Source organism: Blennius ocellaris, assembly GCF_963422515.1.
Source record: "Blennius ocellaris genome assembly, chromosome: 1".
NCBI lineage: Eukaryota > Metazoa > Chordata > Actinopteri > Blenniiformes > Blenniidae > Blennius > Blennius ocellaris.
In genome coordinates this window covers 29,391,465-29,410,320 of record NC_137650.1, presented here as the reverse complement: position 1 = coordinate 29,410,320, position 18,856 = coordinate 29,391,465, and the positions used below count along the sequence as shown (strand labels likewise).

At 43.7% G+C, this 18,856-nt stretch overlaps 1 protein-coding gene across 7 annotated transcripts in view; it reads left to right on the top strand.

The window, feature by feature from the left end:
- baz2ba (bromodomain adjacent to zinc finger domain, 2Ba) overlaps positions 1-18,856 on the top strand; it is a 68,005-nt gene that overhangs the window by 20,887 nt on the left and 28,262 nt on the right. For all 7 annotated transcript variants that reach the window (XM_080495286.1, XM_080495288.1, XM_080495291.1 and 4 more), the window contains one exon: positions 15,701-15,895. In XM_080495286.1, the coding sequence (XP_080351412.1) occupies positions 15,703-15,895 (193 nt within the window). In that variant the 5' untranslated portion in view covers positions 15,701-15,702. The remainder of the gene's footprint in view (positions 1-15,700; positions 15,896-18,856) is intronic.

Genomic DNA, 18,856 nt, shown 5'->3' with positions numbered 1-18,856 from the left:
AGTAGGAATTCCAGTCCTTAGTGGGGCATGAGCAAATGTTGTGTGCAAGATATTAATAGCTATTGTGGGCGGAAAAGAAAAACCTTCTGCATTTTTCCATATGTTTTGTAAGGAAACAGTCCAGATGGATTATCTCTTGGTCTGGAGCTTTCTTTTGCTTCAACAAGCTCAAATCCAAAGTGGCGTTGTACTTGCCAGACACACACACACACACACACACACACACACACACACACAGGCGCGCGCGCACACACACACACACACGCCCATGTGCTCACACTCCTCCCGTCTGAAGTACAACAGGCTATTACTGATTAACATGTCTAAACTCAGCCAGTTCAAAAAGCCACTCTAATTCTTTTTCCATCTTGCTCTCATATGAATCATGGATGACGTGACAGTCTTTCTTTCTAACATACCTCACGTTCCTTGCAGTCATAGAGATATGTTTGTCGCCTTCCTATTTGTTGCCTGAGAAACCATGTTGGCTTGTCTTCTCACATTTCACACTTGGTTTCATCCCCTTAACCCCTAATGCTCAAACTGGACGGGCTGCCTGACCTCTTAAGTCATGGATGTTAGACTCATCGGCATCACAAGGGCTGCATTTGAGCTTTATTTTTCTCAGTGACTGTTCGGAGGGAGCGAGGCAAACTTTGTTTTGGGAAGAGACACTCACTACAAACACATTCTTGCTTATTTTTGTCAGATCTAAATTATATTTGTCACGGGCACTATTATTAAAACATCTCAGTCGCATGATTTATGATTTTTAAGTTTTGATGGTTAAGTGTTCACATATGGCCTTCTTCCTCGAATACAAAAAGAAGACAACTACGTTAACAAGTTGTTTCTCGAGTTGGAAGACACACACTTGCACGTATGTACACACATAGTCACATGAGGTGGCGTGACAGAATGCCACATATTTTGAGTTTCGCAGCGGGCTGGCATACCAGGACAGCAAGGAAGAGATAATGTCAGTGCACTGCTGGTTAATTCACTGTTTTATCCGGTTTCTGAGCTACGGTACAAAGCGTGAATGGTGTCTGTTGATGACACACACACTCACACACACACTAACTCAGACCACTGTGCCTCCTTTCCAGCCTGTTCGACAGCAACCGCTTGAGAAAAAAAAAAAAAGAAAGGCAAGTGACACAAGATCCCAACTGACACGGCTGCCAGTTTAGACAAAAGCTACGTTCATGTGTGAACTCATCTGAGTTTTTATGACACATGGTTTCTCAAACCAGGAAGTGTGCCACAATGACTGACGGATGTGGGATGATGTTGTGTTGGAGTTTAAATTCAGCTTTTTAGAGGTCAACATCTCCTGAAATAGATTTTTGAACATATTGTTGTAAAACACTGCCGCTCGACGAGTCGACTTCGAGAGCACATCGGCTCTTCGTAACGCCGGTGGTGCTATATTTAAATGAAGAAATCATGAAATTCACCTAGTCAGCAACGGGGGGGGGGGGAGAGCTTCCTCTCCACACCACCCACACTGCTTTCAGCCGTGTTGTGACTTGTTTGTCTGTCGTTAGAGGATTTCGGCTCCTTCCAGAACAATTGCACTTAAACACCCTCATGCTCCAGAGGATGGGACCTGGCTACGCAGCAGCAAAACAGTGTTCGGGCCACAAGCAAATATGAGTGCTGCTCATGGGAGGCAGAAGCTGGAAAATACTCGGGCACCCATCCCGATGAAGCCTTTCTCTGTACGCATGTCAGGTGCATGCGTGCTATTGTTACTTTCATCACTGGTGTGTGTTGTCATGTGCAGCTGTTTGCTCTCCTGTTTAGGCCGCTGTGGAGTGAGCTAGTGGAGTTATGCTCGTGTGGAGTTTCTCGCCACTGCGAGCTTCTCTCTGATTTATTCTTAACATCTGTCTCTGGCAGGTGTGTGGAACCACAAGGTCCTCACTCTGAGCCTGTGATGCAGCTCTCATTGTGGGCAGTGCTGTCTTTGTGTCTGCGTGTGCATTTGTGCAAAACAACACATGAGGGCCTTCCTCCGCCCCCCCCCCCCCCTCCTTGGCATGAGTCATATTTGAGCTCTGTGTAATCCAAGCCTGTGTTTCATGTGTGTGAACAGACAGACCCTGAGCAGTGGTCTTGGTCCCGACTCCCTCTGGGGCAGTGAGTGGGTGAGACACAGCTATCAACAACAGGCCCAGGCAGCTTCAGGTTTCAGCCTCACCACACCAGGAATCTCGTCGTCATGACACAGACACAGACACAAGGCACACACACATCAAACACTACCAGACATTCAGGTAGAGCCAAACCTATTATGCTTTGCTCGTCTTCGTTCCTCCTGCAATAATATCGGGTGACAAAAAAAAAAAATAGCAGGTAATGGCAAGCATTGTGATTGGCTGGACCATTAGGAAGTGTTACGATTCAGAGGATGGGCCTGTGGATAAAGTTTCACGTGAAAAGATAGTGTGACACGGCATTGACACTTTGTGTGTGTGTGTGTGTGTGCGTGTGTGTACAGGCACGCACACACACACACACACACACACACACACACACACACCTGTGGGAGTGCGATTGCAGTGCAATAAAAAAAAGCTGACTTTGACACAGTCAACAATAGAAACTCAAATATTTTGACATTTTTTCGTGAAATCGCAGCGAAAAAGTGTGGTGACACAGGAAATAGGGCCATGTCACAGTGGAAAGGGGCTCTTTTCTATGGATATTTGACACAGCATTTCAAAGCACCTCATTGGAGATGTGACAAAGTCTTTTAAAGGCACAGCTGGACTTTTAAAAGGGTCTTCTACATTTGCCCCCGGGGGGGAGAAAAAGTGTCCTGGATAGAGCAATAGAAAGGTGATACTGGAAAAATGGTTGAGTGAAGCTGTTTCCCATTATGATCTTCATTTATTATGCTTTTATTCTCTTTGCAAGCACTGAAGTGTCATATTTTAACACACTTTGAACTACAGTGAAAGCAGACTTTCACATCCTTGAAAAAAGAATAATGTGAAATCTAATATTTATTGAATGAAGAAAAAAAAAACAAAAAACAAGCAGATATATTCTGTTTGTGCAGCTAGATACTGTATATCCTGTCCCGATTTTGTCATTTACCAATGATGAAAAGCCAGGCCAGGACACTGGAACACAAACACAAGGACTGGACAATGATGTTTTCACTTTGGGAACATCATTCATTCAGGCTTTTCAGAACAACGTTTCTGAGAACCGCTTTGAATCAGATGTCGCACAAAAAGAACTGCAGGAAGATAGAAAGAACACATCGTGTCAAAGCAACATTATGCATGCCTCCAGGCAAACTGTGGTGGCCACAGTGTTGTACAGTTGTGGTGTTAATCTGAGTTCATTGAAGAGTGGATATTTTGGACTCAGTTAATTTTGAACTCAGTCAGACAAAGACAGTCGTCACACATGTGGATTGCAGTTTAAAATTAGTATCAATTTTGAAGTGCTTGTTTTCCTTTATTAAGGTTACTTGGCAAAAGAAAACGGAGTTGATGTTCACATCTTAGTTTGATTATCTTGTTGGGATTAGAAATTAATCATTTCCTCCCATCTTTGTCCTTTTTTTCCTGAAGCAAAAAACACAAAACATATCGAGTCCAGATGTGTTTATGCAACTTTTCCACCACTAAACCAAATCAACCTCAATATTACTGCATCATGTTGAACAGGAATGTTTCTTTGAATTATCACCCGAACATTGGGAAACAGGTGCACAGCAATTTGCGTGTTACACCCTTTGTCAGTTGTGACTGTTTCGTCAAGTTACAACACAGTTGCAGCAGATTTCCTACACTGTCATATAAACAGAAAGCAGCACACTTTAACTTTATCAAGCCAATTACAGCCACATGGGGAAATACACAACATCGGGGGATTCCCAACACCCTTATGGTCCCAACCACATACCAAGTACGCACGGTTAGCTGTTACTGCTCTCATTTTGGCTGGGGACCTTTCTTGCCTGGCTCTGCCTATTTTTTGTGGACTTGTAAATCCAGACAAAGTTGCGTTTATTCGGTGTTTATAGACCACTTTCATGATTTGGAGCAGGAAACATCGTTACAAGGCCTCCCGTCAATGGAGGCAGTCAGCATCTCAGTGCTTAGCACTTAAATGAACTGAGAAATCTCGTGGCTACCCAGCAACACCCTTCAGGTCTGGAGTTGCTTGTTATGAAATGGTAGTTGTGACACGGGCAGGCTGAAGTCTTTATAGCTGGAGTTAGGATGTACTAGCTAGTGGCCTATTTCTTTCATTTCTAGTTGTTTTATCACTTCAAAATGTTATAAATGGCCTGGGAGGTTTGATGAGGAGTAAAATGGTAAGCTGTATTGATGTTAGCGTCACCTCCTCGATGTAACTATCTCAAATGTGACACATGGCTGTCAAAGAAGTTTTATTTATATTTAACACTTCAATAAACTTCTATAGTATCCCTTTGTGAAGCACATGTCACCCCTAACACGTTTTGTGTAGGCTGATTGTTCATACTGTGCGTGGAAGTGTCATGTTTTGCTTTTAATTTCTCAACATCCCATTCATCCATACTGTATGTTTCACATTGATCGTCATGGCAATCCATTTGATTGATTGCCATATTTCTGACGCGTTTAGTAACACTATCAATAAGAAGGCAGGATGTCCAATATGAGAAATGCTCCATGTGATGCAGAGGCAAGTATTGACACATGTGGAAAAGACGATCTTAGACGAGTTATCGCCTCAACACGCTCATACAGCAACACAGTGTGGAAGATTCTTCAGTAAACACCATCAGGCTATTCTAACACTGAGTCACACGGCCAACCGCCACAACAATCACGCAAAAGCCCTCAGTTTGTCCCCGTTAGCTACTTTGGTGAATTTGGAAACGTCCCGACCAATATTGACTTAACAAATACCTAACCCAACAAATCAACACAGGGAAGCTCGCTCGTCGGCTTAATGTATGCATTGTTTTTTTGTGAACGGATGAACAAGTCGTGTTGTCTCATGTCGCCCAAGCTCAGAGTTTGAGAGCGGCACATATGTGTACAGGATATATTATGGATATACTGATGAGATTGTTGAGGATTTGTTCTTGATGCGGCCCCTCTTCCTCCAGTCCTATCTGGCGCATGGTGGAGTGGGAGTGAATGCCAGGGTTTATTTGTCTGGGATTATTTGCTCTGTTCATCAGTAAAGGTTGAAGTAACTGTCACAGTGAGTTTACAGAAACTAATCTGTGATATTTCATTCTAAAACCTACGCAATTTCACTGTTTTCACTCCTCTGTACTTTGGCTGCATTTTTGTGATTCTTGTGTAATATGGATGTAAATTACTGTCTGATATTGCAGCTTATGTGTTGGTGTTTGTTGGCGTTTCGGCACGTGTGTCTATGCCTGTGTGCGTGGGCAAGTGCATGCGTGTGTATGTGCATTTCTTTTTTCTTTTTTGTAACAGTACAAAGATGTCCCAAGGGTTCCCCCCCCCCCCCCCACTTTTCTCATTACGAATGCTAATGTCACATTAATGAAATCGGCTTAGTTTAAGGTTTATAGCGTAGCCTACACTGAGAGATTTGGCCTTGACACTTCCCACATATTTCAAGTTGAATCACATTTGTTTCCTGTGGGCATACTATTCTGAGTTACTCTGAAATGTGTTGGCCCTGAGTGAAACTTTAAAGGTAAAGTTTAGAGCACGGTTGCCAAGCTTTGTCATCACTGTAAATTGTCGGGGCCACGGGCTGCCGGCAACTCGGCGTCCGGAGACGAGTGTGAGCTTAGCGACGGCAGTAATGGGTCCAATAAGGGTCTGCCGAATGTAAACATTGTGTTAATGTGTTCGCAGCAGTTTGGAGAGTCAGTAGCGGTTAATCATTGCTCAACAGAAAGCCCGTCAAGCACAACAACCTGCCAGAGACTTAATCATAGTTATAGATCCGGGGTTTTATGCAGATTTAAAAGCTGGGCTTCTAATCATTCGGCCTTTCCATTGAGCACGTAGAGTGATATCAGCAGCCTTGCTTTCAAGAGTCAAGGATAAAAATGTGAGTAAACAGCCACTTTCAGATTTACTCTTCTGGATACATTGTTTCACCGTCTCAACTCAAATGACGGTGGCGTCTGAATACGATGTTTGGGTGTTATTATCACACTGCCATACTCTAAATTATTCTCCCAGACAATCCCCCCCCGGTTTAATCCTGAAGGTGATTGGTAATGTTTTCTAACGTTTCACTTTTGTTTTACCTCTTGCCTCACATTTTCTGAGTCGCAAAAGCTTAAACCGAGAGTAAGAAGACGAGATCGTTCTTTGTAATTAAAAGCCAATTTTGTAAAAAAATTGATTAGATTATGCTAATCAAGTGAGATAATATCTTAAAAGCAGTGTGAGGCAAGGAGATAGGGGGAGTGTGAGGAGTGGAAAGGAGTGACAGTCCAGCCGCCATTACAAGCTGCTGATTTCTGCAGAGTGCTTCATAAAATGTCAGAGCGCTTCTCCCTGAGCAAGACACTGAAAAATGGCAGCGCTGTGATGTGCTGGCACCTCACCTGCTGCACTGTGTGTGTGTGTGTGTCTGTGTGTGTGTGTGTGTGCGTGTGTGCGTGCATTAGAGAGAGAGAGGGAGGGAGAGAGTCAGCGAGAGAGTGTGACTGTGTTCATTTGTGCAAGTGTGTGCTTGCCCGTGTGTACATACTTGTATGTGTGTTTTTACATCTGTGTGTGTGTGTGCGTGTGTGTGTGTGCGTGTGTGCGTGTGTGTGTGTGTGTGTGTGTGTGTGTGTGTGTGTGTGCATGCGTGCTGGCCTCCCTCCCATGTTGCAGTGAAGCAGAACAGAGTGGCTGACTGCCTGCTGCTTTGCCTCCCTCTCTGTCAATACAACACCATTCTCTTCCAGCCAGTCATTTTCACATGTTTAACATTAAGCAAAGCAACCGTCTGAACAGACAAATACAAGTGATTGACATATTGAGTTTAATGCTTGAGGATTTTTCTCTCATCGGAGCTTATGTCGCCAGATTTTTTTTTGTTTTGAAACCGTTCAATAGCTTTTCAGACCTTCACCTGATTCGGAGTGAACATTGTAGACGACGCGTTTGCCACTCTCCATTCCTGTAAGCGTGTTGTTGTTTGGCCCCTCGTGTTAAGTGCGCGTTTATTTTTCATTTTTTCCATTTAGCATTTGAGCATTCGTGTCGAACAGATAACCAAAAAGTCAGGGTCTTGTAATGAAGCCATTATTGTACAGGTGTTATTGATCATTTTAACATAAAAGAGTGTAAAGAGCAGAGTGGACGGGAGAGGAGGGGGGCATTGGAGACGAGATAAGCCAGCCATGTTTACATTTGGGATGTAATTGTATAGTGAGTTCAGGAACTTGGAAAGTCAACTCCTCGTATACCAACAGCACTTCACAGGTTTGCTGTGGTTTTGTAAGAAAGGTTTTACAAGTTGAAATGTTTGAATATAAAACTCAATCAATACATTGCAAAGTGATATTGCTGATATGAGAGCTTTAAATATCTCACACATGTCATCACATGCTAAATATTTTTAGCAGCTCTGGAAACGTCCACCTGCTTCAATGGAGAAAATGACAGCAAGCGCTTCAAATTAATTAATTCATGTTTATTTAATGTTTTTTGATGAAAGTGGAAAATTAGGATTGAAAAAAAAACATGAAAATGTAAATATGACAGGTGTAATCCACAGAACAAAGTTATCATCTTGAGTTATAATTTCAGACATTTATTCTTTTGAATTAGAAAAAAACCCCAACTATGAACTCAGAATGAAAGATTTAGCTCAGAATTGACCTTTTTAAGCTCTTTACATTCAATGAAAAGCTTCATGTTTTAAGAAACAGTTACACACAGCGGGAAAAGGTACAGAAAAACACTTGTATGTTACTGCAGTCTATGTTTGACTGCTCACATTATAAGGTGCTATGATATGTTCAGTTTTATTCTTGTGTACAAGACAGTGCTGTGTGTGGTCGGTTCATCCCAAGTACGTTTTCAGTTTCAGTGTATTCTATAAATCACTCCGCATTAGAGAGGTTAAACTGCAGGTGTTAAATGAACACTTTAGCTCTGAGCAGTTTGGAAGTTGAACTAATATACTGACGCTTCATGTGGCAAAGGGGGGCAGTAAAATTAGGATTTGTGACTGTACATGTACTGCTTATCCTGTTCCATCAGAAAAGCACATCATGTGTTCCCAGGATAGAATTAAACCAGGCTTGCAACTTGTATTTGTCATTGATAAGCTGGTTCAGCCATCGCATGCTTTATACAAATTGTGTCACATTCGCACGGTGGTATCAGTTATCCGTAAGTACAGATTCAGTGGAACACAACTCTAAATGGTTTCTTCTCATGGAAATGGACAGAAGAGGCTCCAGCAATTGCTGGAGCAAGGCTTGCCGCTCTCTGGCTATTCCATTGTTCTGTCACTGTCAGTTTGTTTTGCTATTTGACATGCATGTCATTTGCATTATGCATATCTGGAGTACTGCACTCATTCTCACTCCCCCTCTAACCCGTCCGCTCCCTCTTCCCTTCCCCTCCACACCCCCCCCCCCCCCCCCCCCCCCTTCCCTTCGTTTCTCGATATATCCGGATAAGTAATGTTATTTCCTGTGGTTCATTTTCAAGTTTTTGTATTTTCTGCATTTATTTAAACATGCTCATTGGGTAGAATTAAAGGTATCGTCTTTGCACTTTCGCAGGAAATCCCACACATCAATGATGAATCTTAATTTCTATTTTCAGGATTATTATAGAATTCCATATGGCTAGATTAGATTCATACCTGAGATGAGCGCACAACCAAGTGCTGCACATATGAATAAAAGTGGATGTAAAATAACACATTCATTTTCATAACAAAGTCGGACATTTGTTTCCTGTTCAGTTGATTCAGTTCAGCGCATAATAATTTCGACTGTCACAAGACACACATCAGGCTTGTAATAATCAACTTTTAATTATATAAATGGCCTTCCACGGATCATTTTCAATAATAATTAAGAGAACCTTCACAGATGATGGTACATTTTGCTTCTCAATTGTAGATGTTTTTAACAGCAACCTAATCACACACTACACACCAGTGGGCTTTGTTAAATCCAGCTGTTGTGATTTGCAGTGACAGCATTGTGCTGCTGCTTACCCGAGCAGTGTCACACAAGTAAAGACGTATTTTAAATTTATATTTGGGACTATACAGTTAAATTATACATACATATGGAGAGGTCTTTTCAAACCGTAAAACATTTTCGCTTCTGCCGTAATACGTGGAATGCATTTTGTTGAGCTGTGCACCTGTTATCTAAGCACAGTGTTAAAGGCCTCAAGGTACATTTCTTTTTGCAAATCATCAGTTTGCCTCTTTGCGCGCAGTTACAATAAAGCTCTGTTGTGAAAATTGGATGAGAGCAAATGTACAATACTGTAATCTAAATGGTAATTAACTCTAACAGGTATTGGCTTACCGCTCACCTTGCATTCAGTGCATCTGTGTGTCTCCTTGTAATGTTGCTCTTGGACACTTCATGATTAAATTATTCTGCGCTTCCAAACTGCTCCAAAGTCATCATATATTCTTGGAGACGCAAGCAACCGATGGTGAGCAGATCTGGTTCAATGTGTAGTGTGTGTGGGGGGGGGGGGGGGCAAAAAAAAAAAAAAAAAATCATAATGAGCGGTAAGACTGGCAGATGAGTGTGAGTGGCTAGCAGAGGGAGAAGGGCAGATTCATCAGGGATGATTGCCTGATGCACACTTCTGGTTTTTTGATGTGAAGACCCTGCTAGGTTACCATGGGGAGAATAATTAGCTTTGGCTGGATGCAGATGCGAATGAGCGTAAGAGATGGGGAATTTTTCTTACTGAGCTCACTTTGTGATACTTATAATCGCGTGTGTGTGTGTGTCTGTAAAAATACACAGATTTTCCTGCTCAAAAACATGCACACAGACACACACTCACTACCAGCTCATTCTCTTCTATTTATGGCCAGGAAATGGGAGTAGTGCTATGTCTGGTTGAGCTGAGTAACACTATTCTGTCACACATAGGTTTGACATCAAACGCAAGTGACAAGCCTATCCTATTCCTCTCCACCGAGTCATCACCATGTCCCAAAATCACATTATTGTCACAGGGAACCCAGCAGAGACGGATGGTTAGTAGGGTTGTTGATTCCTGCCTTTGGCATCGACGGCATGCTTGAAAAGGCAAATAAAGCCATTTGGCAGGAGCTGATTTCTTGTCATTTTTAAAAAAAAATATACTGAATGCGTGCGGCATGCCATTTAGTTTTATAGTTTATCTAAAGCCTCTTACGGCTTCATGGATGTGCATGTGTGTATGGGTTTCACCGAGGCCTCGTGGATACTGGGAGCTGGGAAGTCTTCAGCGCTAACACATCTACCATTTGTTGCACACAGGACCATATCATTACCTTTTTTTTTTACCCTGGCAGGCACTAAGCAGCTCTCGCATGGTAAGCTCCAGTGTTACATGGAGACAGGCAGGCAAGCAGTGGTGTGGCTGTAATAAGACCTGTGGCCAGCGCTGCTGCCAAAGCCTCGCCGAGGCAGGGTGAGAGATGGTGCCCATCCCCTACATGCCCTGCTCTGCCATCTGTCACTGGGTAGGAGTGGTGACCAGGGAGGGGTGTGAGTCACTCGAGTTGTTGTCACCTAGACAGGCCACACTGGGGCATGCTGTCTCTTTGTACTCCGTTCAGACCCAGTCCACTGTGTGTTCATGACGCCATTATGCAGTTTTGCAAAAAAAAACAACCCTGTTTGACATCATTATTCAGTTATTCAGAATGTTGCAGATTTTCTTACTTTATGAATTAAATATAATTTTGAGGAGGAAAAAAAGAAACGTCTCTGCAGTATAACACCCCGACGCAATAATCAAATTGAATAAAGTCACGCAATCAGGTGTGTCTTGCGATATCACGCTGTCTCTTTAAATGTTCTCTTAGCTGATGTTTGACACTGGACAACGGTTGTCACTTTTTTTTTTTTGCCAAGATGCCTGGTTATGTCATTTCCTGGCTGTCGGTGTGTGTGTGTGTGTGTGTGTGTGTGTGTGTGTGTGTGTGTGTGTGTGTGTGTGTGTGTGTGTGTGTGTGTGTGTGTGTGTGTGTGTGTGTGTGTGTGTGTGTGTGTGTGTGTGTGTGTGTGTGTGTGTGCAGGGAGGAGGGAGGCGTGGGGGTTGAAGGGAAAGAGGAAAAGGGGTCAAGCAAGCTTGTGCGTGCGCTCTGCTATAAGCAAGATGAGCCTGCTCAGTCAGTGTTCATGGCCAACAAACATGCAAAGTACAAACATCCACATCCATATGCACATGCCGTGCCTCGAAAAACATACTCCCACACGAACATATACAAGCACAAAGAGAGACTGGAAGTTCAAACAGTGTTGCCTGAGCAGCAGCTACGCAAGGTCAGAAAATAAAAGATGTTCTTGCTGATTCAGTCACTGTTAATGATCTCACTTTCACAAACACAAGAGCAACAGAAAGTACCGCTGAGTGTGTGCGTGTGAGTGTGAGTGTGAGTGTGTGCCGGTGCTTTTGGTGAGGAGTGATTCATGAGAACTGACAGACAGTTTATCACCTGGTAACCAGAGCGGCGTCTGGAAATTAGAGAAGTATTATCAATTCACAGAACAAACTTCATTATTTATAGGAAACGGCAATGTTAAGAAGTCAGCGCTCGCTCTGACCTATGCACAAGAAAAAAAGTGATTGCTCAATCCGGCTCTTGTTTTGTTACCTACAACCTTCATCGTGACACACTTGCTATGTTGACATTTCTCTTGTTAGCTGCTCAGAGCAGGACACGGCTAAATAGAGGTCTGTGTCTGACACAGTTGCGGATCACAATAAAAGGCAGGGAGTAAGAGATCCAGAGGAGAGAGTGAACGCTGCCGAAGCGGCGATGATACAGTCTTTGCCGTCTGCCGCAAGGAGGGAAAAAAGAAAGAGGGCTGGGAGCCACCGTGTGTCTTTGAATGGGGTCAGGGCATCATGGGGAATAATGCATTTCCCTTCACTTGCGCCAGGCGCTCCTTCCATTACGGCTGGAGAAGAGACATTGTGTCCACACTCTGATTACCACTGATCCATGCTGATGACTCTGTTGGCGGATTATCTCAGTTAGTATCAGCCATCTGTTACTGTGTGTGTGTGTGTGTGTGTGTGTGTGTGTGTGTGTGTGTGTGTGTGTGTGTGTGTGTGTGTGTGTGTGTGTGTGTGTGTGTTGAAGTGGCGAGGAGAAGAAAAAAAAAGGGGGGGGGGGCAGGAATGAGACACACGGGAGAGTGAATAGTTTGAGGCTGTGACACACGAGCACATGCACAACAACAAGTCCAGAGGCACATGCATTGACAGTCTTTTGTGAAACCGCTGCACGCGGAACCGGGGCACTATTGCATACATGCAACACAGACATACAGCACGGCAAACAAAAAAATGCCTGATGTGAGGCCACATACCAGGCAGCACAGGCCATTATACCGCCACCAAATGCACGCACTCTATCTCTCCTTTATACCATTCTGCCCTCCTTTTAGATGATCCTGACATGTGAAGGCTCCTATAGGAAGGCCACATGCAATCATAAAACCGCAGAGCTGTTTATAGCTACACTATCTCCTGAAGGGCTGTTGCATCCAGCCACTATTAGCTGCTCGCGTTGACAGCTGGGTGCTGTGTTGTATTTGTGGACGTGACTGTGACTCCGGCGCTGGAACACGTCTTATAAATCATAGTTCGGCCATTAGCATAAATTCTTCCTCTTCTTTTGCATCTGCAGGACCTTCTGTTTCTGGTTGCAGCGTTCTGCCTTGATTGGTCGGCGTTGTTCGAGTCAAATTGATTTAGCCGTTCGCGGAGATTATGACGCCTGCCTTATACCGCCACTGTGGTGTGCCGTTAATTACCTATAAAATCAAGCTAATTCTGATGCTAAATCCATTTTAATTTCTCATAATTAAGTCAGGATTGGATCCTTAAATACCTTGGCGCTCCATTATTGTTGCAATCATTGTTGTGGCTGTGCATTTGGTGGTACATTGCTGAGCTCAATCTTATTATTGTTATTAGATTTAATTGCACTAAGTGATCAGTTTGTAGTTGTCGGAGGAAGATGGACTTGCCTCGCAGTCGTTTTTTTCCCCTGCTGTCCTTTCTCTCTCCGTCTCTCATCCCAGAAAGAGGCCCTTTGAGAGATTGTGAGAGATGAGAGGAGATGAGGGGGAGGGTAGCTCTGCTTTACACCTCTGCAAAGGAGGGATTGCTTTTTTGTTGTTTGTTAGGGGGGAAATCAATTCTGTTCACATCATCACGTTTTGACAAGGCGAGGCATTAAGTGCAGATATTGAGAAACGACAGGAATGGTTTACAGCCTGTCCTTCATCTTCTCCTCTCTTTTCCATTCTTCTGCTCCTTTTTTTCCACAACAAAATCAGAGTATATTGTCTTGCTTATCCCTTTTTCTTCTCAATCTCTCTATCTCCCCCCTCACTCTCTCCCTCTTCCTGCGTTTTTTTTTCTCTCTCCCCCCTTCCTCTCTGGAAAGGTAGGGAATGATCTGCTTCACTTACCAGCTGACACCACATAAGCTTGCTCGTCCTCTGAGACACAAGCCTTTTGTTTTCATGTGCATTATGATAATTATGAAGGGCCACAGCTCCTCTCCATTTTCATCACACTCCTAATGATACTTGCATTTTTGGTTTGGCGCAACCACGAAAAGCTCACTTTAAAAAAACAAATCTTGTGGAAGAATAATTTTTTTCTTTATTGCATGTTTTTTCTCTCTCTCTCTCTCTCTCTTTCTCTCTCTTTCTCAACCTAACCTGACATTTAAAAGGTGACAGTCAAAGTGAAGGAGCATTGAGTGTGACACCCGTTCATGCAACAAAAGTGTAGCTGAGAGGCAACAGTTTTTGGTTAGGATTACGATAAAACTCTTTATCCTCGCTCAAGCAGAAATCTATTCTTGTAACTAATATGTAACGTTCATTTCCTTGCCATTACGGTTGATAATTTGCCTCATCTGCCCCACGTCCTGTCACCCTTCGCCAGAGCCCGGTCCAAGGACCTTTGACCTTGCTCATAATTACACAACCACCATCTTTTCACTGCAGCAATGGCAGTCATGGCTGCCCAAGTCCGATGGCACACCAGCCTCCTCCCCGTGGACTGCAGCAGGTTTTCTTGTCATCCGCGCCTCTCGCTCTCCCTCTCTCCCTCTCTCTTGTCAGTGTTGCTCCTGGCGAAAGGCTGATACTTGATATTCAGAGGATAGCAGCTTTTGTCTCAGAGATTTAATCAGTGGCTCTGCTCCCACTGCAGAGGAGAGAGGGAGGGAGTGTGGCGGAGGGATGGCAGGAGAGGGAGAGAGAGAGAGTGAGAGAGAGAGAGAGAGAGAGAAGGAAAGAGAGATGGAGGCAGAGACTGTTTATATGTAATGACACAATAACAAAGCCTGCCTGTAAAACACAATCTGCAAACTGTGCTTTTGAAGGGGATTTTCAGTCCTGGATTAGTGTCAGGCTGAGGGATATGGAAAAGGAGAAGAGAGAAAAAGAGTCAGGTTGATGTGATAGACAGGGGAGGTGATTTTGTGCGTGTGCCTGTCTGCAGGAAGGGTTGAAATGTGTGAGCGAGTGTCCATGTGTGTGTTTGTGCGAACGTTTATGTGTTTATAAACACTTTTGTATTTATTTGGCTCCACAAGACAGTGGCGGTGTGGGCACAGCCACATTGTGTTCTCAGTTGTAAGCAAAAGGGGATTAAAGCTGAATAATGTAAGTGAAATATTTGGGCTGCAGAATGGACCAATGTTTCATGTTTGGGTTGACGTTGTTGGTTGGTTGATAATGGCCAGCACGGCGACTCCGTGAGGCCGATAATGGAAAGCTACCCAGTTGTTTAATGCACCTATCATCTAAAAGCCTGTCCATTCAGTCCTCGTTCTGACTGAAAGCAGTCAGGGAGCAACGCGGTCTTTAAAGGCCGAAAAGAGCTCTTAAATTTAAATGACATTCGTTTTCATCAAGGATGTGTAAAGAGATCCCGGTTGTGGAAAAGCGCCGGTGCAAGTTTGCTCATGCGTCGTCCTGTTTCCCTGAAGGACAGAGACTGACAAAGAAAAGTGTCGAATCTGTTATTTGTCCATTTTCTGTCTGAATCTTTTCACTAACCTCTGTCGCTCTAAATGTCCCACTTCAACCTCAGCCGAGTGACTTCGCTGGTAAAGTGGCTGTCCTGTTAAAGAACACACTCTCGGCACTGGTATTTTCCTGCATCAAAATGTAGAACCTGCTTTGTTGTCCGTTATCGGAGTCCTTAAACATGTCATCCTCCTTCCTACCCCATATTGAATCAATAGAGGCTGGGAGCCAGTGAGCATGGCTAAATAGAAATATTGTTCAGGGGAAGTGAGTTGTGAAAGGAAAAGTGTCAGGAGGGGTGTGTGTGTGTGTGTGTGTGTGTGTGTGTGTGTGTGTGTGTGCGTGCGTGCGTTTGTGTTTGTGTGTGAGTGTGTGTGTGTGTGCTTGAACATGTTGTGTAGGTGTGACAGTATGCGTTTGTGTGTTTGTGAGTGTATGGGTGGGTGTGCTTTGCTATTGTAACCCTGCTGATTGGATTGTGTTTGACAGATATGGAGTCTGGAGAGCGGCTGGCCTCCCCTGCGCCCACCCTGTCTGCTGCTCGCACCTCCTCCCCTGCGGCCTCTTCCTCCTCCTCCTCCTCTTCCTCCTCCTCTTCCTCATCTTCGTCATCGCCTGCTCCCCACTCTAAGAGCAGCCTGGCCCCGAGCCCCTCAGCACTGGGATCCACCCTCAGCACCTCTGGTAAGAAACACTTTTCTTTTTTTTTTTTTCGCGCCCATGTCAGTCAAGAAAAGAAAATACCCACACACAATGCAAACAGTTTTCATGTAACCACAAAAAGATGCCAAATGTGGTCACTTTCATGTCTTGATAGCATTCAGAATGCTCCTCATTTCTTTACCATGAAAAATGAGTTTCCCCCAGTATTAATTATACAGTTATTTTGCAGCCGGTGTGAATACACCTCTCTCCCAGCTACAAGGATTTTTTTTTTTTTTTTTTTCTTCCTGACAGCTTGGGTTGCAATTGAAAAGCTGCTGCATTAATGAATCCCAAACAATTAGGGGGCTCTTTTGTGTGAGAAACACACACATGCTTCGCCATGTCTCCTGACAACCTTCAGCTCTCTGGCTCCAGCTGCCTCAGAGTCAGGCTCAGCACGGCACTGTGTGTGTGCGTGTGCATGTGTGTGTGTGTGTGTGTTCTATAAAAGTGTGTGTGTTCTGAAAAAGCAATAGAGAAAGAGTGAGAGAGAGAGAGAGAGAGAGAGAGAGCCTCTCCCTGCATGATTTAACATTTGTTAGCCACTCAGTGTCTAGTCAGCCCTGTCCAGCATCCAGCTTCCTTTCTATGTATTGGTCAAAGCCATTAGGCAAAGAGGAGTGTGTATATTCAGTGTGAGCGCACGCGTGTGTGTGTGGTGGTTCAAATATTGTGTGAGCGACTGAATCATACTTTCTTCTCATCTTTTAATGCTTGGCTATTTTCTCGAAAGCCTTGCTTCCGAACACACACACACACACACACACACACACACACACACACACACACACACACACACACACACACACACACACACACACACACACACCCCTCCTATATGCACGTTGCACTGAGTAGGGAATAGGGTATCCAGCTCACTCCATGATTGTTGTGTTTTCTCTCTGTTACGAGAAGAGGACGGAGAGAGCAAAATAAAGCCCCTTGTTTTGTGCTCCATATCCTCAGCATTGCCCCAAAGAAGAAGCCATTAGGAGCATCTCCTTCTTATGCATTATACATCCCTGTTATCCTTCAGTGCCATTACGTGTGCTCAGATTTTCGAGATAAGCGATTTTAGGCTGAGCGTCAAATGATATGCTGAGAGGCAGACCGATAAAACTCTGAACTTCTGCTGTGCTTTGTGGGAATCAAGTAAGGCAGTAGTTTTTCATTTCACTCGGCGCTTTGTTCAGTATGTGAACTGAAACTGAAACATACAGGAGATAAGTATTTACATACAGAAAGTACAGTAAAGTCGCCTCCTTTGGTTTCGTAGCTCTGGGTATCATAATTAAAGGAAGAAAAAAAACATTGTTATGGAGAACAAAAAGGAAATGTCAAGTGTATTGTGCGAGCAGGTAACATCAGTAATTGTATATTGCAGGGATATATTATCATCACAAACATAAATGTGCAGGCATTTATTCAAGGTCCTTTTCCAATGTGCCAATAACAAGAATCTGAAGAATGTAAAAATGAGCACAGACTGTGTTCTGTGCATGTGTGTGTGTGTGTGTGTGTGTATGTGTGTTTGTGTACACGTGTGTAGGTCTGCGCGCGTTTGTGCATGTGTCATTGATGAGGATATCACTTGGAGAATAAAAGCTGATCGGCGCTTGTAGCACTCTCTCCTTCTGGGATCAACTCACGGATGCAATTAACTTAAATCTGTCTGTGGAAATTTGATTGACTGCAACAAACAACAAATTAATCCCCCTTCGGCAGCATCCAAACATGAAAAAAGCAGGCGGTGCAGTTTGTCAGAGTGGAGGAAGGATTGAAACAGAATGAGAAAGAGGGCGAGGGAGCGAGAGAGAGACACTGAGTGAGGGAGAGCGAGTAGGTAATCCTAGGTATGTCTTTCCCCCTGCTTCTTTCTTGCTTCAAATTTTTAGATTTAATTATTCGCCTTCTGGAAGCCTGCATTAATATTGAAGAGGCATTTGCAGATGTCACTTTGTGTTGCTTCGAAAGGAAGGAGGGTGTGTGTGGGGGAGAAGTGGGCACCTTAGGCATAAGTGAATGCCGTGGCTGGCCTTTCGGGGGGGGGGTTGCATTGCAGTCGTTTATCTTCCTATCCACTAGCTGACGCTGGCAAGGCAGGCTCTACATATTCAGCATATTCTAATGACATTCAAAAGGCAGATTTTGCTGTCTTGTGGAGAGAGGGGCCTTGACGCCGACACAAAAGGCTATACTCTCATATGTCACACTGCCAGCATGCTGGTGAGGCCACAAATAGTTTGATTCTCACTTTCAGAAGTCTCCGAGACGCATCAGTAAACTCGTGTTCCCTTTAACTCGCCGTCAGTGTTTTAGCACGGCGCATATTGTCACCAGTCCTGCTTTTAAATCTGGGACTGCATTAGCTCAGAAAACACGCCACTGTTCTGTCACTCCGCTTTACATTTCCATGGTGTATGCATGTGTATAGTAGTTTGACATTTTCATCTGCACTGTGCACAACACTTCCCTTTTCTTCACTTATCACTTTTTCTTTTTCTTTTTTCTTTCTTTTTTTTTTTTTTGCATGTGTATTACCTGGCTTATGCAGAGGCATCAAGCAGGCTTGCTCTCCTTTTCTGGAATAGAAATTGAATTTGCATGAAATATGCTCACACCAAATTGCATCTGACTCTGGGAGGAGGTAATACGTGGCAGTCACCCCTGCCAGAAATGATTGTGCTCAGGAAAACGCTAGACGATGATGATGTTGATGAAGTATTCTTCTGTGCTGAAATTGAATGGCAAAAGGATAGAAGGAGGTTAGGTTTTTACACCTTATACACACTCTTCTTTTTCTCATCACGAATATCCAGCCTTTGTTACTGCCCAACATGCTCTGACACTCATTTCAAACTAAAGAAATATCAATACATAAATAGTTCTGAGCTGGAATTGGATTATGACACAAAGCTCTGTAATTTAAAGGCGAATGTT